We start from the raw sequence: 19,433 nt of genomic DNA on the forward strand, positions 1-19,433 counted from the left end.
GCAGTGCTGATGTCTCTGCCCCATGGCCTGCACATCATAATGCCACTACCTGTCCCCAAGCCACACATTCACTGATAGCTATCCTAGCACAAGGAGGAGTGCTTTATTTGCAGCACTGGGGGCCCCCAAGCACACGCTGGGGTCCTGGTAGCTGCTTTAGGGGAGCAGCTAGCGGACGTGGTGGGCTGGCTTGGGCAGGATGGTGGCCAGCACAAAGTCGACGATGCAGGCGGGCAGGTAGGAGGCAGGCAGCCACAGCAGCTTGGCATCCCAGCCTGCGCTGTAGCGGGTGCGCGGGTGGCAGGCGCCCAGGGCGTGCTCCATGCAGCGCGTCACCTTGCCCAGGTCGGCGTCACAGATGACGTTCATGATGAGCCGCTGTACCTTCAGGTCTGGTTGGGGTTGTGGGAGTCAGAGTTTGGGGGGGGGAAGAAGAAGAGAGGTGGCCAACCCAACGGGGACCCAAGAAAAAGGGGGTGGGTGGCCAACCCAATGGGGGCCCCAGGAAGAAGGGGGTGACCAACTCAATGGGGGCCAGAAGAAGGGGGTGGGTGGCCAACCTAACAGGGTCCAGGAAGAAGTGGGTGGCCAACCCAATGGGGTCCCAGAAGGGGGGTGGGTGGTCAACCCAACGGGGTCCCAGAAGAAGGGGTGGCAACCCAACTGGGGCCCCAGAAGAAGGGGGTGGCCCCGCTGTCCTCTCCCACACTCACACTTGTGGAAGAACTCCTCGCCATAGCTGAGCCGTGTCTCGGGTGCCAGGCGCTCCCAGAGCTGCCGCAGCGATGCTTCGATGCTCTCCAGGTTGGTCACGGCTGTCTTGAAGAAGCCGGGCTCCACGATGCTCACCTTCACCCCGAAGTGGTACATGTCGCGCCTGCGGGCGCGCGGCCGTCGGGACGGGGCTGGGGGGATGTGGGGCTGGGGGTTGGGGATGCTGGGACCCACCTGAGGCTGTCGGAGAACGCCTCGATGCAATACTTGGAGACGCAATATCCACCACCGTTGGCTGAGAGGCGGCCGAGCACGCTGGAGGTGTTGACCACGCGGCCCCGTGCCCTCTTGAGGAGGGGCAGCAGCTGTAGGGTCACCTCGATGGCCCCAAAAGTGTTGACAGCCATCACCTGCTGGTAGTCCTCGATCCGCATCCACTCCGTGGGGCCGATGGGGTTGGCCACCCCCGCGTTGTTCACCAGCCCAAAGAGCCCTGGGATGGGAGTCCCCTCTTAATTCCTGCCCCATAGAACACCCCAATGGGACCCCCAGGCTTCATCCTGCAACTTTGCAGGGTGCTCCTCCCCTCGCTCTGCAGCAGCTCTCTGGGTACTCCCACCTTCTGCCATACAGCAGTCTTGTGGGGGCTCCCTCCTGCCTTGCCCTGTGGCAGCCCGGCGGCGATCCTCCCACCCTACAGCACCTCTCCAGGGATCCCAAAGCTCTTCACAGCATCCCCAGCCCCTCTCTGCTGACCCTTCTTCTTCCTCCATTAGGATACCCTGGGGGGGGAGGTATCTGGTGACCCTGCCTCCATCTCACACCACAGATGGTGCAATCCCTTCCTGCCCCATACGAGCTCTCCAAAAACCCCCTTTCCTGCCCCATACCCTCTCAGTACATCTCCCCCCCTTACCCCGCAGCCCTTTCACCCTGCAGTATCCCTCCTAAGACCTTCACCCTCTCCCATCCCCACATCCCTCTCACCTTTCTCGCCCACCTCCTCCCGCACCCACTCCGCAGCACGCCGGATGCTATCAGAGCGGGTCACATCCAGCAGCGTGGTTCGGAGGTGCCCAGCACAGCCTCGCTGCAGCCCATCGGCCCCTTGTGGGGTCAGGCAAGCAGCCAGCACACGGAAGCCACGTTGTGCCAGCCGCCGTGCCAGCAGGTTGCCGAAACCGCTGTCGCAGCCGGTGATGAAGACGTGTTTGTCTCTGACTGAGGGGAGGGTTCGGCGATCCCTTACCAACCAGCCCAGGGCCCAGGCCAGCACCGCCAGCAATAGATAAAACCACATGGCAGGGGCCTGGAAAGGATGGTTGTGGGTTTTTTTTGGGGGGGGGCATCAAGCCCTGTGTTTGGTCCCATGCTCTTGGAGCACTGCTGTGCTGAGCACCCTGCCCTGTGCCATGGGGTCAGACCCCCACTATTATTTTTTTTGGGGGGGGAGGTGTGACCTTGTCCCACATCCCAGTGCCGTGGCTGCCCTGCTGGAGGGGGGGGGAACACTGCTGCCCCCCGCCCCCAACCCCAGGCTGTGATCTGTGTGTCCCCCTGTCCCCTCCAGTAGGAGTGGTGTGCAGGGGATTACCAGAATACAGGATCTCAGCATTGGGCTCTGCTGCTGCTGTGGGGGGGTCCCAGCTGCTCCCCCCCAGCTGCTCCCCCCACTCCCAGCTCAGCCCCATCCGGCAGCCAGGATGATCCCACGTGCCCCCTACTTTCCAACCTACACAGGGAGGGGACAGTCACTGCCCTGTCTGTGTCCCCAGCTAACCTGTCCCCATGTTCCCCCCCCCATACAGAAGCCCTGCGGAATAATTCCCCCCTACCCTCTGCAGCCCCATAAGTGGGCTCTGAATACCTGCTAAACCCCCTCCACAAGGCTGGGGTGTTAGGCGCAGGTTGAGCAAGGGGCAGCAGCCCCCCCCAAGCCTCCCCAAGCCCCACGGGGTCACACAGTGCCCATCTCAGTGCGGGGACACAGAGGCTGAGCTGCCCCATAGGTGTGGGGTGGGACTGACCCTACGCCTCCCACCTACCTTCAGGGGCAGCAGGCTCCAGGCACAGCGTTAGCAGAAGCAGCAGAGTGGGTCTGAGCCCGGGGGGGGCCTACAGCTGCTCCTCCCTCTGTGCTTGGGGCCTATAGGCGGGAGACTTCTGGAGGGGGGGGGCCAGGCACGAGGCCACCCCCTGTCCCTGGGGATTAGCACAGGCCCCGAAGGAGCCTTTGTCCAGAGAAAAAGGGGCCTCAGAGCTGGGTTTAGCGTTAAAGAGGATGAGGGGGCTTAGGGGGGGCAGCTGGGGCCACGCCACTCCTCACTGCGGTTTTATTCTGCTCAGGTGGGTCCCCATGCTCCAGACTGGGGAGGGTGGGGGGAGGTCCCGTGGTGAGGGGGGGTTCAGGAGCAGGCAGGTTGCAGCTGCCCCTTGTAGATGTACTCCAGGGCTGTGGCAATGGTCCTCATGTCCAGCTCGATGCTGCGTGCCCAGTTCTCCACGTCGCCAATCTCCTGCAAGAAGGGGGGAGGGGAAAGGGCATGGGGGGGGATCAGCGTGTTGCTGACACCCTGGGATTGGGGGCGGGGGTTTCTGGGGGGGGGGGGAGTTCGTGGGGGTGTCCACCTTGAGGGCCTGGTTGAAGTTCTCCACCATGGTGATCCACTGCCCCGTCTGCTTGGCAAACTGCGCTGCCTGTGCCTGCAGCGTCTTCACCTCCTGGTCCAGCTTGCGTTGGTTGACATAGGCCTGAGCCACACTGCGGGGGGGGGGGGGTACCTAAGGAAGGACCCCCTGGGGGTGGAGGGGGGGTGGGGGCTCTCTCCCAGGCTTGGTGATGTGAGAGGAGAAGGGGGGAGTGGGGTCCCTAAGAAAGGGCCTCTGGGTTGGGGGGGTGTTGCCAGGTTTGGGTGGGGGTCACAAAACTGGGAGAGGTTGAGGGTGTGTGGAGAAGGGGGAAAGGGGAGAAAGGGGTGGGGGGGGGATACTGTTGGAGGGGGGGGTTGGGATGGGGGGGCAACCAGGGGGTCAGGGAGGGGGGAGGGGGAAGAGGGAGGGGGGGGTGTCCCCCAGGGGTCTGAATGGGGGAGGGGCAATGGGAGTGTGTGGGGGGGTCCTTATCAATGGATTTGGGGAGGGCGCAACCCCCCCAGTTCCCCCCACTACGGGGGTCCCACAGTGGTTTGGGGGAGGGTGCCCAACCAGGGGGTGTGGGGGGTCCCGCATGGGGCGGCCCCGTCTCACCCCACGTTCAGATGATCCACCAGCGCTTCCGTCAGCCGCGTGGCGGCGGCGATCGCTTCCCGACGGCGCCGCTCTGCGGAGCGTGACGTCAGCACCGCGTCATCGCGTCTCCCGTGACGTCACGCACAGCGCCCCTAACCAACCCTCGCCACCACACCCCCCCTCCCACCCCGTCCATTCCGACTGGCGGCTCCGCGGACCAATGAGGGAACGAGTCGCGGCGCCCCCCTCCCCACACCCAGCCAATGAGCCCGCGGGAAAGGCGGGGCGGGGCGGGCTCACCCTGCAGCTCGCGCCGCTCGCTCTGCCGGGCCTGATGCTCCCGCAGCAGCCGGGACAGCATGGCGGCTCTCCCGCGTGACGTCACCGTGCGTCACCGTGCGTCACCGCCCCTCCCCGCCGCGGGGCATTGTGGGTGCGGGGGGGCGCCATGGGGGTGGTTGTAGGGCTTATAGGATGGCTGTAGGGGGAGCTGTGAGAACCTATGGAGGGGTTTTAGGGTGGCTGTAGGGGTCTGGGTGGGGGGGGCTATAGGATGGGTATGGGGGGGTATAGGGAGAGATAGCTGGGTTTGGGGGGACCTATAGGACTTCAGGGAGCCTATAGGGGAAGGTATAGGGGCTACAGCGGAGGTACAGGGGAGATATGGTGGTCTGAAAGAAGGCTATGGGGGTCTTGGGGGAGTTATGGAGATCCAGAGAGCTTATATGGGAACTGTAGGGGTACGAGAAAACTATAGGCCCCATAGGATGGGTATGGGGTGGGTTATAGGGGGAGATAGAGGGTTTTTGGGGGACCTGTGGGTCTTCAGGGAGCTTATAAGGGAAGGTATAGAGGAAATAGGGGAGATGTGGTCTGAGCGAAGCTATAGGATGGCTATGGGGGTCTTGGGATAGTTACGGAGATCTAGGGAGCCTATATGGGAGCTATAGAGCTGCTGAGGGAAGCCATAGGGTCCATAGAATGGGTATGGGGGGCTATAGGGAGAGATAGAGGGTTTGGGGGGGAACCTATAGGGCTTCAGGGAGCTTAAAGGGAAGGGTATAGCGGCACTAGGGGAGATATAGTGGTCTGAGGGAAGCTGTAGGGGCCATACGGTAGCTATAGGGGTCTGAGAGCACCGTGTGGGCACAAGGAGCCTATAGGAGTCTGGGGGAGCAATAGGGATTTTATAGGATGGCTATAGGGGGAAGCTATGGGGGCCCAAAGAGCCTACAGGGGTCTGGGTTGGGGTATGAGAGAGCTGTAGAGGTGAAGGGGATGCAGGAGCCATAGGGGCTTGTTGGCGGGGGGGGGGCAGGTGCTTATAGGGATCCATTGATGCATGGGTGGGACTATAGGGAACCATTGGGGCCTTACTGGGGCCCGTTATGGGTTGGGCTTGGCTGCTGTGGGATAGGCTTGGCTATAATGGGACACACTTGGCCATTGAGCACCAGGTTAACGAGGGCTCAGCCCAGCCCTGCCCGTCCTTCCCCAGGAATGAGCCGGGGGACGTGGGGGGGTGCAGCTGCTGCCCCACCCTGGCTCTGGATGTGGGCTGCGTCTCAGCTTCGTCCTCACAGTGGAAAGAAAATTGATAAAATCGGTGCCAGGAGCTGAGCCCTTTCCCTTCCCATCCTTATCTCCGTTCCCATTCCCATCTGTATTTGCATTTCCCTTCCTACTCTTGTTCCCATCCCCGTCCCCATTCTTGTTCCTATCCCCGTTCTCCTTCCATTCCACATCTTTATCCCTGTTCACGTTCCCCTTCCCATCCCCATTCCCTTTCCCATCCCTGTTCCTATTAGTGTCCCCATTTCCACTCCCCTCCCTTTTACTATTCACGTCCCTGTTCCCCCTTCCTGTTCCCCCTTCCCATTCCCATCCCCGTTCCCATCCTTGTTCCCACAGATGTCCCCATTCTCTTCTCCTCCAGGACACCGTGGCTGTTTCCCACGGTGGCCATGCTGTCACAGTGGGATTTGGAGGGGCCAGGAAGTGGAGGTTTAGCTGGGGGCCTGGAGCCTGCTTCTCCCACCCTCCTCCCCAATGCTGTAGCGAGGAGGAGGAGGAGGTCAGGCACATTCACACGGCCGGAGCACCCTGCCAGCTCCCAAATAGCTCCACGGGCCTTTGGAGAGCAGTTAAAAATAGCAGAGCTGGAAAATATGAGTGTGTGTGTGTGTGTCCCCCAATCCCCCACACTCTTTCTGGTTGGGGCGGGGGGCTGCTCAGCCCTGGGACCCCAGAGTGGGTGGCATTCCTGCACCTCTCAGGGTGTGTGGGGGGGTCCCAGGGTGTCACTGTGGGCGTGGGGTTGACACTCTCGGGTGACGTTGGAACGTTGTTTTGGGGGTGCTGGGTGTCCCCTCGTGGCTCTGGCCGCGCAGTATGGCACGGGGGTGTGTGGGGGGGGGGGGGATGCAGTGCCGTGTGGGATGCAAGGCACAGCGCAGCGCCCTGGCACAGAGCGCAATCACTGCAGCGGCTGAGGAGCGCCGGGCGCGGTCAGAGCGCAGCGCGGTGTCCCCGTGCGGTGTCACAGCTCTGTGTCACTGTCACCGATGTGTGTTTCCTTCCACCCCCACCCCCCGTGCTGTGTCACCGCCCCGTGTCCCCGGGAGGGGGGGGCTGTGCTTAGCCGGGACCGCGAGGGCGGTGGGCGGACCGCAGAGGAGCGGTGCGGTGCGGTGCGGGCATGGCGGGGCTGTCCCTCCCGGGGCTGTTCGTGCCGTGGCTCTGCCTGCTGCTGATGGGCACCGCAGCTTTCAACTTGGACGCTGCCAACACTCTGCTGAAGGACGGAACCCGGGGCAGCCTCTTCGGTTTCTCGGTGGCTTTACACCGGCAGCTCAGCCCCGAGCCGGCCAGCTGGTGAGCGGGACCCCCTTCTCCCCCTCCCCGGGTTATTAACGGGGAGCGCTGTGCGGAGATGGGGAGGAGGGGTGGGATTTGGGGCTTTGTGGGGAACCGAAGGTGATCTCAGCAGTTTGCCTCCCCGCCCCATCGCCCGCGCGCAGTGCCCGGCGCGGAGATGCCCAACGCCCACCCGCGTGCCACGGGAGCCGCCGGCACCAAGGGTGGGGTGGGACGGGGGGGGCACGGAGCTACAGCCGTGGGGTCCCACACCATGGTGTCCCTCAGCCGTGCGGTCCCGCACCTCGGGATCCCGCACCTCGGGGTCCCGCACGCTGCCCGAACCCGGAGCGCCCCTGCTGTGGCTCCGGCGCGGTGTCACCGCCGCCCCAATCCGCCCGGCTCTGCTGCCGCCTCTCCGCATTCCTGGCGCCCGCCCCGGGGTTATTTTCGCTCCCGGTAGCGGAGTTCTTGGGCAGGTGCTTGGAGAGCTGCTGGCGTCGGGTTGTGTGCCGGGAACTGAGCACGGCGCCGGGAACTGAGCACAGCACCGGGCACAGCACCGGCACCAGGAAGCGGGCACTGAGCATGGCACCAAACATGGCACCGTGTGCAGTATGAGCATGGCAGGAGCACCGGGCACAGCACCAGCACCGAGAACTGGGCATGGCATCGACCACTGAGCATGGCAGTGGGATGGGAAGCAGGCATGGAAGCAGGCATAGCACCAGGCGTGGCACCAGCATCAGGAACAGCATCGGACACAGCACCAGCACGGAGACTGCAGCACGGCACCGAGCACTGAGCGTGGCACTGAGCACAGCATTGGGCATGGTGCCTGCACTGGGCATGGCACCGGGCACTGAGCATGGCACTGAGCTTGGTGCTGAGCACTGAATATGGCACCAGCACCAGGAATGAGGCACAGCACCGGGCACGTGGCACCAGCACCCTCGTCCACCCCCATGCCAACCCCCCTTGGGGCTGTGCTCAGCCTCCTTAGTTGGTTCCTTGGCCTGGGCACCCTGGGCACTGCCTGGTGCTGGGGGCCGCTCCCATGTCTCTTTCTGCCTCCCTCCTTTTTTGGACATGTTGCCGCTGAGTTATTTTGAGTGAATTCCAGTTTATTTTTACCAGCTCAGCTCTCCTGGGGCTCCCTTGTGTCTCGAGGCCACTGGTCTCCAGGGAGAGGCATGGGGGTGCCTGGGTGCCCCAGGGCCACGGGGTTCTGCCACTGCTGTGCTCCTATGGGTACAGTGAGACACGTCCCAGCATTGTCCTCAGGGGACCTGGTGGGGCTGCAGGGGGGTCAGGTTGGGGGATGGGATGTGCTGAGGTCTGGGCACTGCCATGCTATGATCACAGCAGCTCTGCTGGGCTGGCATCAAGCTGGGCATGCATGCATGGTGCAGCCTGGCCAGAATGCCCCTCCCTCCACCTTTAGATCAGTGTGGGGGCCCAGGGACAGCTGTGAGGGGGTGGCAGGTCAATGGGGAGGGTGCAAAGAGGAGGTCTGAATGTGCAACGCCGGCAGCGTGCGTGCAATTCACACACTTGTGCATGGCAGTGATCCTGGAGGGGGGGTTCCCTTGCCCTGAAATGGGGTTTCCCATCCCTGCAGGCTGCTGGTGGGAGCCCCGCAAGCGCCGGCGCTGCCCAGCCAAGCGGCCAACAGGACGGGGGGTCTCTTTGCTTGCCCGCTGACCCCCGAGCCCTCCGACTGCTGGCGGGTGCCCATTGACGAGGGAGGTGAGGGGGATATACCAGTTGGGGCTCGTACCCCTACTGCGTGGGGCAGTGGGTCTAAAGAGGGGGTGGGGGTGGGGGAGGGCACAGGAGTGATGCTGCCCATGTGTCCCCTTCAACAAGTGGATCTGCAAAGAGAGAGCAAAGAGAACCAGTGGCTGGGGGTGAGCGTGAAGAGCCAGGGCGCCGGTGGCAAGATCGTGGTGAGCATGAGGGGGAGCACTGCGGGGAGAGAAGGGGAAAGGGGGGTCCTGGAGCTGCACGATGCTGACCCCGCAGTGCTCAAACCCAGACCTGTGCCCATCGGTACGAAGCTCGGAACCGCGTGCAGCAGCCGCTGGAGACGAGGGATGTGATCGGGCGCTGCTTCGTGCTGAGCCAGGACCTCAGGGTGCACGACGAGCTGGATGGTGGAGAGTGGAAGTTCTGCGAAGGGAGGCCGCAGGGCCACGACCGCTTTGGGTTCTGCCAGCAGGGCTTGGCTGCAGCATTCAGCCCCGATCAGCACTACGTCCTCTTTGGGGCGCCTGGCACCTATAATTGGAAAGGTGGGTGTGGGGTGGATGGGTGTGCAAGAGGGGGGGTGTGCACAAGCATGGATAGTGGGAACGAGCATGTGAGTGCACGAAAGTGCCCTGTGTGCACAAGTGTGCTCTGAGTGTGTGTGAGCTGCCTGCTGTGTGCACATGGCTGCTTGGGTGTGTGTGCGTGCATGGGAAGATGCACACGCATTCATGCTGTGCGTGTGAGCATGGAGGTAAGGAGCTGCGTGCAGACAACGTGGGCATGGGTGTGTGCACGTGGGTGTGTGCATGTGTGTTGTGCATGCAGGCAAAGGTGCACATGCATTCATACTGTGTGTGTGAGCAAAGGTGTGTGTGTGTGCTTTGTGAGCACGGCTGCGTGCACGTGGGTAAGTGCATGCACACAGAGATGCACGCTCATGCTGTGTGTGAGCACAGAGGTGTGTGCACGCTGTGTGAGCTCACAGGGCTGTGTCTGTGTGTCCATGCATGGCTGTGTCTGTGTATCTGTGCATCGGGGTGCCCACGCAGGGGCATCTCCCACACCCCACGTGCACCTCTCTGTGCACCCTTAGCCCGTGTGCGCTCCTCGGGAGGGTCCCCCTGTACCCCTCTGACCCCTCCTCGGCTCCGCAGGGAACATGCGTGTGGAGCTGCTAAACCAGAGCTCCCTCGATCTCCTGCGCTACGACGACGGCCCCTATGAAGCTGGGGGCGAGAAGGACCAGGACCCCTCGCTCATCCCCGTGCCCGCCAACAGCTACTTCGGTACGGGCATGGCGGAGCCCGGTGCGGTGTGGGGACCCCCAAGTCCCCCCTGCCCGGCTCCAGCCTGCCCCATCTCATGCCCCCACTGATGCCCTCTCTCTTTCTCTCTCGGCCCCGACGTGGGTGCAGGTTTGTTGTTTGTGACAAACATTGATAGCTCAGATCCCGACCAGCTGGTGTACAAAAGCCCAGACCCCAACGAGAAGGTGCCCGGCGCAGCGGGCGATGTGCCCCAGAATAGCTACCTGGGTTCGTACGCGTGGCAGTGCCAAGCACGCCGCGTCCCCGTGTGCCACCCCACAGCCCCGTGTGTGTGTGTTTGTGTGTGTCTGTGTCCCCGTCTCCTCCCTCCCTGTGTCTGTGCAGAGCAGAGTGGAGCGGAGCTGCAGCCCCAAGCGTGCGTGCACATTTGTGCACACTCGGGTACACACACACCTCTTTGCACGCTTCTTGCTCTGCATGCACCTCATCCACATGCATGCACAGAGCACATCTCGTGCACTCCCAGCCCCTTGCACACCCCACCATGCACACGCATTGCTGTTGTACCACCCCATGCCACACTTCATGCTTGGAAACATTGGGTCCATTTTGTGCCTGTGCCCCGTCCCCCCCGTGCCCCCCCCCGAGTTGGTTCTCCTTGTCCCCATCTCTGTCCCTGTGGCTGTTCATGACCCTTCCATGTCCCACTGCTGTGCTGGGGGCACTGCCAGGTTCGGGGTTGAGGTTGCCCTGGGGAGGGGGGGGAGTACCTGGGGTCCCAGCTGTGTACTAAGCCTGGCGTGCCCCCCCCACAGCCCAGGTCTCTGTGCTTTCCCCTTCTGTGATATTTCTGCATGTGGGGTGCATCCTGCTGGAGGCTCAGGGAGCTGGGGAGGGGGCTGGGCAAGAGCTGGGCTGTGCTGCTGGGGGGATCAGGCACTGCTGCTGCTGATGGGGAATGCGGGGATTCTGCTGGGGGCTCTGCAGCTGCAGCTGGGGAGGGTGAGATGGGCGCTCTGGGTCTAGCAGCTCCATCCCCCAAATCTTCCCTTCTGGCCATGTGGGGAGGGGGCAATACCTCACTCACCCCTGCTTTCCCTATGCCAGAACTGGAGATGGACCCCCACCCCCTAAAATGCAAGGAGCACAGAGCAGGGAAACTGAGGCACAAGTGAGGCCCCCATCCCCATTTTCACCCATCCAAACACCAGGGCAGACCCCACCTCGGGCAGACCTCACAGCTGGCAGGCTGAGCAGAGAGAGAGAGACGGACAGATGGACGGATGGGAGGCACGGGGTTGGGGGGGCTATGGGGGTGGGGTGGGCACTGACCTCTCTCCCACCCCATTAACCCATAGGATTCTCAGTGGATTCGGGTGCAGGGCTGACGCGGCGCCGGGAGCTGAGCTTTGTCAGTGGGGCACCACGTGCCAACCACACGGGTGCTGTGGTCATCCTGCGCCGTGACAGCGCACACCGCCTGGTGCCCGAGGCTGTGCTGCCTGGAGAGCAGCTCACATCTGCCTTTGGCTACGCACTGGCAGTGCTGGACCTCAACAGTGATGGGTGAGTGCGGTGCCATGGTGCCGTGGCACCATGGGGTCTCCGTGCCACAGCGCCTTGGTGCCATGGTGCTTTGTTGCCATGTTGTCTTGGTGCCATAGCACTGCGGTGCCACATTGCTTTGGTACCAATGTACCTCGATGCCAAAGTGTGTTGGTTCCATGGTGTCTTGGTGCCTTGATGCCCCGGTGTAATGGTGCCATGGTGTGTCGGTGCCATGATAAGTCAGTGCTGTGGTGTCTTGGTAACACGGTGCCTTGCTGCCTTGATGCCGTGGTGATTCGGTGCTGCTGTGCCATGCTGCTTTGATGCCATGGTGCTGTGGTGCCACAGTGCTTTGGTGCCGCAGTGCCACGGTACACTGGTGCCACCCAAGGGTGGTCCCAGAGAGTGATGCACGCACCGTGCCCGCAGCTGGATGGACTTGGTGGTGGGGGCCCCCCACTTCTTTGAGCGCAAGGCTGAGATTGGGGGGGCTGCCTATGTCTACATCAACCCTGCGGGGCACTGGGATGCTGCCACCCCCCTGCGCCTCACCGGCACCCATGGCTCCATGTTTGGCATCGCCCTGGGCTCCGCTGGCGACCTCAATCTGGATGGCTTTGAGGGTGAGGGGCTGGGGAAAGGAGGGAGGGAGGGCTCTGGTGTCCCACTTTGTGCTGCTGTGCCCTCCCTTCACTGCTCCTGCCCTCCCAGACCTGGCTGTGGGAGCCCCGTTTGATGGTGCTGGCAAGGTGTACATCTACCATGGCAGCAAGTTGGGCATCGTGGTGAAACCGGCTCAGGTGAGTGGTATGAGGTGGGAGGGGGGGGGATTGGGGTGTCACCCATTGCTCCCCACTGTTCCCAGTGTCACGGCTGTCCTCCATCCCCAGGTGCTGGATGGGGAAGGTGTTGGGGTGACAACTTTTGGGTACGCGCTCTCTGGGGGGGTTGATGTGGATGGGAACCTCTACCCCGACCTGCTCGTTGGCTCCCTGTCTGACACTGTGGTGCTGTACAGGTGAGTGCCCACTGTGGACACCTGCCCCCAAACAGGGCGTCCCCATCCCTGAGCATCTCCTCACTCTAACTCTAACCCGACCCCCGTCCCCAAGCATCCCCCACCCCAAGGTCCCATCATCCCCCCTCCCCCGGTGCACTCCCTGACCCAGAGGTCCCCAGTTGCAGCCAGGGGTCCCCAGTTGTAGGGTGTAGGTGCCGAGGCTGTGACCAGGGGTCTGCCTCCCACCCAGCACCCTATGCTCCCCCCACAGAGCCCGTCCAGTGGTCTACATCTCCCGGAACGTCTCCCTGCTCCCTGCCAACATCGACCTGGAGCAGAGCAACTGCCAGCACCAGGAGGGCATCTGGTGTGTGCCGCCCAACCCTCAGCCCCACATTGCAGCTGGAGGGGTCAGCGCTGCCTCAGCTCACCCCCCCACCTTCCCTCTGCCCCATATCCCCACAGCGTGGATGTCCAAGCATGCTTCAGCTACACGGCCACCCCCGCCAGCTACAGCCCCCCCCTGGGTGAGCGCACATGCGGAACAGGGGACGGGGGTCCCTGGGTTGGGGAGGGGGAACCCCAACACGGCCCCATCCATCTCCCACCAGTGCTGGAATACGTGTTTGATGCCGACACGGAGCGCCGACGGTTGGGTCACCCCCCCCGTGTCACCTTCCTGGGCCGTCGGCCCTCGGATCCTGAGCACCAGTTCTCCCACACCGTGGAGCTGCCCCGGCAGCACGCACGCACCTGCACCACTGCCACCTTCCAGCTCCAGGTGAGTGCCTGTTATCCCCATTCCCACCTTGCCCCACTCTTATCCTTGCCCTTATCCCCATCCTATCCACATCCCCATTGTCCCATCCCTATCCCTGTTCCCATTCCCATCCTGTCTCCATCTCCATACTCACCCCCATCCCCATCCTGCATCCCTCCTCACCTTTGCTTGCTCTGCAGGACAGCATCCGTGACAAATTGCGCCCCATCACCGTCACCCTTGCCTATGGCATCCAGGGGGCTGGGACACCACGGCGCAGCCGAAGTGCCACCCTGCCCCCCCTGCCCCCTGTGCTCAGCCCACAGCAACCCAGCAGCCACCGCACAGAGGTGAGGGGCCGGCTGTAGGGCCGGCTATGGGGCCAGCTCCAGGTGTTCCATCCTACGCTTTTCCCTTTGCAGGTGCACTTCCTGAAGCAGGGCTGCGGGGATGACAAGATCTGCCAGAGCAACCTGCAGCTGCGCTTCCAGTTCTGCAGCCGCCTGGGAGATGCTGATTTCCTGCCCCTACCCAAGTGAGCGTTGTCCCCACACTGTCCCCATCCCACCCAGCACGGGGAGCTCACAGGGGCTGTCACAGGGGTGCGGATGGCACCGCTATCTTCGCCATGAGCGACCAGAAGGACGTGGCCCTGGAGATCCATGTCACCAACATGCCCTCGGACCCCACGGAGCCGCAGCGGGATGGGGACGATGCCCACGAGGCTGTGCTCACTGCCCGCTTCCCCCAGGAGCTGCCCTACTCCGCCGTGCGACCCTACGATGGCCGCACAGCACCGGTGTGGGATGGGGAGAGGAGTGGGGTCTGGGGGTGTGGAGGGGTGGGGGTGATCCTGGGGTGTGAGGGGTTGGGGTGGATGCAGGGCTGTGGATGGGTGGGAGGGTGGAGGGTACAGGGATGGGGCTGGTTCTAGGGATGCTGGGTTGAGCGATGGGGCTGGTTCTGGAGGTCCTTGGTTTGGGGATGGGGCAATAATGCTGGGGGTACTGGGTTTTGGGATGGGGCTGTTTCTGGGAGTGTTGTATTTGGAGATGGGGCTGGTTCTGGAGATGCTGTGTTTTGAGATAGGGCTGGTTCTGGGGGTGCTGGGTTTTGAGATAGGGCTGGTTCTGGGGGTGCTGGGAGTGCTGGGTTTAGGAATGGACTGGTTTCAGGGGTCTCAGGGATGCTGGAATTTGGGACAGAGCTAATTCTGGGGTGCACATGTTTGAGATAGGGTTGGTTCTGGGGGTCCCAGAGATGCTGGGGTTTGGATAGAGCTGCTTGCAGGAATTCTGGGAGATCTGCTAGGATTTGGGATGGGGTTGATCCTGGGGATCTCAGGCATGCTGGGTTTTATGATGGGGCCGGTTCTTGGGGTGCTAGTGTATGGAATGGGGCTGGACCAAGGGGTCCCAGGGATGCTGTTTTTTTCCTGAGGGTTCCAGAGTGCTGGGGTTTGTGGTGGAGCTGGTTCTGGAGGGTGTTGGGGGGGGGAGGTTCTGGGTTCTTGGGTTTCGGAGGTTGCTGAGTTTGGTATGAGGTTGGTACCACAGGTCTTGGAGATACTGGGATTTGGGACAGGGCTGGTCTCTGGGTTCTGTGGTTCTGGTTTTGGGATAGGGTTGGTCCTAGGAGTCTCAAGGATGCTGGATTTTGGGACAGGGCTGGTTTTCAGGTGCAGAAATTTGGGGTGGGGATGGGGCTGGTTCTGGGTATCCCAGGGATGCTGGGGTTTGGGATGAGCTTGTTCCTTGTGGGCTCAGGGTTTGCTGGGCTTCAGGGCAGGGCAGGTTTCAAGGATTCTGGGGCCGCTTAGGCTCTGGGATGGGGCTGGTTCCAGGGGTCTCTGGGGTACTGGAGTTTGAGATGGCTCCCTGCCCCCAGGACAAGCCGGTGGTGTGCCTTGCCAACCAGAACGGCTCGCAGGTGGAGTGTGAGCTGGGGAACCCCATGAAACGTGGAGCCCAGGTGAGTGCACCCCCCAAAACCTCCGTCCAACCCCCCCAGCTTCAACCCCAACCTTCACCCTGCATCCTCCAGGTGCGCTTCTACCTTATCCTCAGCACTCTGGGCATCACCCTGCAGACCACCGACCTGGCAGTGGAGCTGGCCCTGTCCACGTGAGCCGCACTGGGGGGGGGAGGGGTTGAGAGGCTCTGCGATGCCCCCCACCCCAACTCCTTTGTTGTCTCCAGGATCAGCGAGCAGCCAACCCTGGAGCCCGTGGTGGCCCGGGCGCGTGTGGTCATCGAGCTGCCCCTCTCGGTGACGGGGTGAGTGGAAATGGGGTGGGGGCTGCAATCCCCCCCCTCCCAGGGCTGCATTGACCCTGCTGTCCCCGCAGCGTGGCGGTGCCTCCCCGGCTCTTCTTTGGGGGGACAGTGCGGGGTGAGAGCGCGGTGCGGCGCGAGAGCCAGGTGGGCAGCGCTGTGCTCTTCGAGGTGACGGTGAGTGGGGTGCGCTGGGGGGGCTCAGCCCCATATGAGCATCTTATGGGGTTAGGGGATCGCAACCCCGTGGATCCCCTGCTAATGCATCACCCTACAGGTGTCCAACCGGGGCCCGTCGCTGAAGACGTTAGGCTCAGCCTTCCTCAACCTGCTGTGGCCACACGAGCTCAGCAATGGGAAGTGGCTGCTTTACCCGCTGCAGCTGGAGCTGCTGGCTGCACCGGGATTGCAGACAGTGTGCAGCCCTGCTGCCAATCCCCTGCGCCTGGCGTTGGTATATGGGGGAGTGAGGGTGGTGGGGATGGGGGTGGGAGGCAGCCCAACCCATGCTTTATCATCCAGGAGCCACCGGGAGAGGCTGAGGTCACCGAGGAGCCTGCCGTGGAGTCCTGGTGGGTGCCAGCGCCCGCTGAAAGGAGGAGGAACGTCACACTGGTGAGTGGGGCTTCAGTGCTGCCATCCCCGGGGTGCTCCCTTCCTAAGGTGCTCCCATCTCTGGGAGCACTGCTGGGATTCTCCCACTCTTGGGATGTTCCCATCCCTGAAGTTTTCCCATCCCGGGGTGCTCCTATCACTGGGGTGCTCCTACTGCTGTGGGATCTCCATTCCTAGGATTGGGTTCCCACTCTTTTCCCACTCTTGGGATATTTCTATCCCTGTTACACTCTCACTCTTGGATTTTTTCCATCCCTGGGGTGCTGCCATTCCTAAGCTGCTCCCATTGCTGGGATTCTCCCACTCTTGGATATTTCCATCCTTGGCATGCTCTCACTTTTGGGATTTTCTCATTCCTGGGATGTTCGCTTTCCCGGGCTGCTCCCATTGTTGGGATTCGCCCATCTCTGGGTTTTTTTTCCATCCCTGGGGTGCTCCGACTCCTGCAGTGTACAGCCATATCATGACCCCCCCACCCCCCTCCATCCCACAGGACTGTGCCCAGGGCACTGCACGCTGCATGGCATTTCGCTGCCCACTCTACAGCTTCGAGCGCGCTGCTGTGCTGACTGCACGCGGGCGGCTCTGGAACAGCACCTTCCTGGAGGTAGGACAGAGACAGGGATGAATCTCTGGGGGCATGCAGGGGTTCACCCCATCCCATGCCCCATCCCATGCCCCATTGCTGCAGGAATACCTGGCCGTCACCTCGGTGGAGCTGATTGTGCGCGCCAGCGTCTCGGTGACCTCTTCCATCAAGAACCTGGTGCTGAAGGATGCTTCCACGCAGGTCTGGCCCTGTGCCCCCCATTTCTGTTTCCCTACCCCCTCCCTGCAGCCCTCTGACCGGTGCTGCCATCACCAGATCCCTGTCACCATCTACCTGGACCCCGGCGTGGCTGTGGCTGGCGGTGTGCCCTGGTGGGTCATCCTGCTGGCTGTGCTGGCCGGAATCCTGGTCCTGGCACTGCTGATCTTCATCCTCTGGAAGGTGAGCGATGGGGTGAGGTCAGGATATGTCCCCTCCCTGGCTGTCTGTGCCATGTTGTGCCACCTGACCTGAGCTATGCTCTGCTATTTTGGCCACGCTGTGCCATGCAGTGTCCGGTTGTGCCATGCTGTGCCATCCCCGTTTTGCCATGCCATGTCATGCCATGCTTTTGGCCCACTACAGTGCCATGCCGTGCCACGTTGTGTCACGCAGTGCTGTGCCACGCTGTAGGATCACTGTGGTGCCATGCCACGTGGTGCCATGCCGTGCTGTTCCCCCCCAGCTGGCCGTGCCCTTCCTCACCTTCTCACTTCCCTCCCCAGTGCGGCTTCTTCAAGCGGAGCAGCCCAACCTCCCGCTACACTGCTAATTATTACCGGGCACGTCGGGGGCTGCAGCCCTCAGAGGTGGACAAACAGGCATTGCAGGGCCAGCGGTAACACGGGGCTGCTCCCACCCCGGGCTGCCAGCAACCAGCATGGGTGTGCATGGGTGTGCTGCCTCCTGCACGCTGGTGTGAGGGCATGCAGTGTGCCCAGGCGGAACGACAAGGGCTTGCAGGCTCTGCTTGCAGTTGTGCAAGGGTTTGCAGCAGTAGGGTGGGAAGAGGAGGGGTTTCAGCGTTGGGGTAGCAGGTTTTTGTTGCTGCTGTGTTGTTGTGCAAGGGTTTGCTGTGTGGTTGTGCAGGGTTTTGCAGTGCTGGTGCATGGGTGGGTGAGGGTTTGCAGTGCCAGTGTGTGGTTGTGCCGAAGTTTGCAGCGTCAGGGTGGATGGAGGAGGGTCTGCAGACTCAGGGCAGCGGGATGTGTGAGGATTTGCAGTGCTGGTGCATGGCTGTGCCGAAGTTTGCAGCCACGGGGTGGATGGAGGAGGGTCTGCAGACTCAGGGCAGCAGGATGTGTGAGGGTTTGCAGTGTGTGGTGCACGGTTGTACCAGAGTTTGCAATGCCTAGCCAGGATGTGCAAGGATTTGCAGCACCAGCACTTGGACGTGCAAGGGCTGGTGCAGCACTAGTGTAAAGCGCCTGCCCTGTGCCACAGAGGGACTGGTGGGCACAAAGCTGTGGGCAGATGGAGCCCATACCCAAACCCAGCTGGCCGTGTGCTGCCTGATAAGGCCAAGCTGTGGCCCCGATGCCATCCCCGTGGTGCTGACCCGCTGCTCCCCGCAGCTGGGCTTCTTCCGCCGGGCACGCTACGTGCCGCCGGCCGTGCCACAGTACCATGCTGTGAAGATCCCACGGGAGGAGAGGCAGCAGTTCCGCGAGGAGAAGATGGGCACCATCCAGAGGAAGGAGTGGGCTGTGAACTGGAGCGAGCCCAGCGATGGGCACGTCACCCCCAGCTCAGCATAACCCCAGGGACACCTATCATGCTGCTGGACCGCAGGGGGCTGCTGCATGCGGGACCCCCCCTCTGCTGCTGGCCATGCCCTGAGGAAGGACTCTCTGGTGACATTTGGGGATGCACACATACGTGTTGCTGTGCATGCCCGCCCTGGCCGGGCACACTCAGAATTGCTTGCAATGGGACAGGGCCACAGGGACAGCTCAGCCCCAGGGCATGGCTCGTCCCCAAAGGGATGGCACAGCCCTACAGCTCAGCTCTACAGAGTCAACCCCATTGTATGGGAATGGCTCTGCCCCAAGGGACTGGCTTGTCCCCAAAGGGCACAAGGACAACTCAGCCCTAAGGGATGGCCCTGCCCTATAAGCATGGCTCTGCACCAAAGTGGTGGCTTGTCACAGAGGGCCAGCTCAGCTCCATTGAACAGGGCATGTCCCCAAGGGGATGACATTTCTCCAAAGCGATGGCTTTTCCTCAAAGGGTACAGACACAGCTCAGCCCTGTAGGTACGGCCCCATCCTACGAGCATGGCTTTAACCCAAAGTGATGGCTCCTAAAGGGTCAGTTCAGCTCCACGGTACAGGGCTTGTCTCCCAAGTTGCTGGCATGGCCACACAGGGCTGGCTTGTCCCTAAAGGGACAGATTGTCCCCCAAAGGACAGCTGTGCCCTATAGGGACCGCTCAACCCCCCAGGACCAGGGGCATGGCTCTGCCCTATTGGGCTGGCACATCCCTATGGTGTTGCCGAATCCCCCAGGGGCTCCTCAGCCCTAAACTGCTGCCTGTGCCCCCCTAGGGACAGCCCAGCCCCACGGCAGTGGCTCAGCCCCACAGGGACACCTCACCCCCCACGCAAGTGCCGCTCTTCCCAATAAAAGGAGAAGCCCCCACGGTGCCAGCCTCGTTTCTTGCAGCTCGGACATGATGGGCGCGGCCCTGCGGACATTTCCGTGGGCGGGCGGGATGGTGGGTGCGTGGTCAACGGTGGCAGTCCCTGCCCGCCCCTTTCCTTGTCCTCATCCCCATCTCTGCCCTCCGGTGGGCTCCGTTCGCCCCCGTACCCGCAATGAATCGGGCGCA

At 62.5% G+C, this 19,433-nt stretch overlaps 3 protein-coding genes across 9 annotated transcripts; 1 reads left to right on the plus strand and 2 right to left on the minus strand.

Annotated features, from left to right (window-relative positions):
- Nucleotides 1–81: 81 nt before the first annotated feature.
- RDH5 (retinol dehydrogenase 5) lies at nucleotides 82–2,899 on the minus strand. Of its 3 annotated transcripts, XM_085212215.1 has the most exons (5): nucleotides 2,760–2,899; nucleotides 1,702–2,023; nucleotides 949–1,207; nucleotides 714–877; nucleotides 82–392 (listed from the first exon to the last, which is right to left on the minus strand). In XM_085212215.1, the coding sequence occupies exons 2-5, from the start codon at nucleotides 2,012–2,014 to the stop codon at nucleotides 169–171; spliced, it is 960 nt and encodes a 319-aa protein (XP_085068341.1). In that variant the 5' UTR covers nucleotides 2,015–2,023; nucleotides 2,760–2,899; the 3' UTR covers nucleotides 82–168. The 3 variants fall into 3 exon arrangements, with proteins under 3 accessions (XP_085068341.1, XP_085068342.1, XP_085068343.1); XM_085212216.1 differs by lacking the exon at nucleotides 2,760–2,899 and having other exon boundaries at nucleotides 1,702–2,446; XM_085212217.1 differs by lacking the exons at nucleotides 1,702–2,023; nucleotides 2,760–2,899 and adding an exon at nucleotides 1,334–1,623.
- Nucleotides 2,900–2,979: 80 nt separating this feature from the next.
- Nucleotides 2,980–4,395, minus strand: BLOC1S1 (biogenesis of lysosomal organelles complex 1 subunit 1). The gene is made up of 4 exons (XM_085212224.1): nucleotides 4,243–4,395; nucleotides 3,961–4,033; nucleotides 3,343–3,475; nucleotides 2,980–3,230 (listed from the first exon to the last, which is right to left on the minus strand). Exons 1-4 carry the CDS (start codon nucleotides 4,301–4,303, stop codon nucleotides 3,120–3,122), a joined length of 378 nt encoding a protein of 125 aa, XP_085068350.1. The 5' UTR covers nucleotides 4,304–4,395; the 3' UTR covers nucleotides 2,980–3,119.
- Nucleotides 4,396–6,432: 2,037 nt separating this feature from the next.
- ITGA7 (integrin subunit alpha 7) lies at nucleotides 6,433–19,243 on the plus strand. Of its 5 annotated transcripts, none has more exons than XM_085212170.1 (26): nucleotides 6,433–6,816; nucleotides 8,420–8,547; nucleotides 8,668–8,747; nucleotides 8,837–9,092; nucleotides 9,705–9,836; nucleotides 9,966–10,085; nucleotides 11,177–11,384; nucleotides 11,796–11,989; nucleotides 12,078–12,166; nucleotides 12,257–12,384; nucleotides 12,638–12,733; nucleotides 12,832–12,893; nucleotides 12,978–13,147; nucleotides 13,327–13,476; nucleotides 13,549–13,661; nucleotides 13,727–13,925; nucleotides 15,014–15,097; nucleotides 15,170–15,249; nucleotides 15,325–15,402; nucleotides 15,474–15,576; nucleotides 15,677–15,853; nucleotides 15,922–16,014; nucleotides 16,508–16,621; nucleotides 16,706–16,804; nucleotides 16,880–17,005; nucleotides 18,047–18,133. In XM_085212170.1, the coding sequence occupies exons 1-26, from the start codon at nucleotides 6,641–6,643 to the stop codon at nucleotides 18,116–18,118; spliced, it is 3,327 nt and encodes a 1,108-aa protein (XP_085068296.1). In that variant the 5' UTR covers nucleotides 6,433–6,640; the 3' UTR covers nucleotides 18,119–18,133. The 5 variants fall into 5 exon arrangements, with proteins under 5 accessions (XP_085068296.1, XP_085068295.1, XP_085068299.1 ...); XM_085212169.1 differs by lacking the exon at nucleotides 18,047–18,133 and adding an exon at nucleotides 18,178–19,243 and having other exon boundaries at nucleotides 6,436–6,816; XM_085212173.1 differs by lacking the exons at nucleotides 9,705–9,836; nucleotides 18,047–18,133 and adding an exon at nucleotides 18,178–19,243 and having other exon boundaries at nucleotides 6,437–6,816.
- Nucleotides 19,244–19,433: the final 190 nt, after the last annotated feature.

This window comes from Meleagris gallopavo, chromosome 31 (genome assembly GCF_905368555.1).
Source record: "Meleagris gallopavo chromosome 31, MGAL_WU_HG_1.1, whole genome shotgun sequence".
Taxonomy (NCBI): domain Eukaryota; kingdom Metazoa; phylum Chordata; class Aves; order Galliformes; family Phasianidae; genus Meleagris; species Meleagris gallopavo.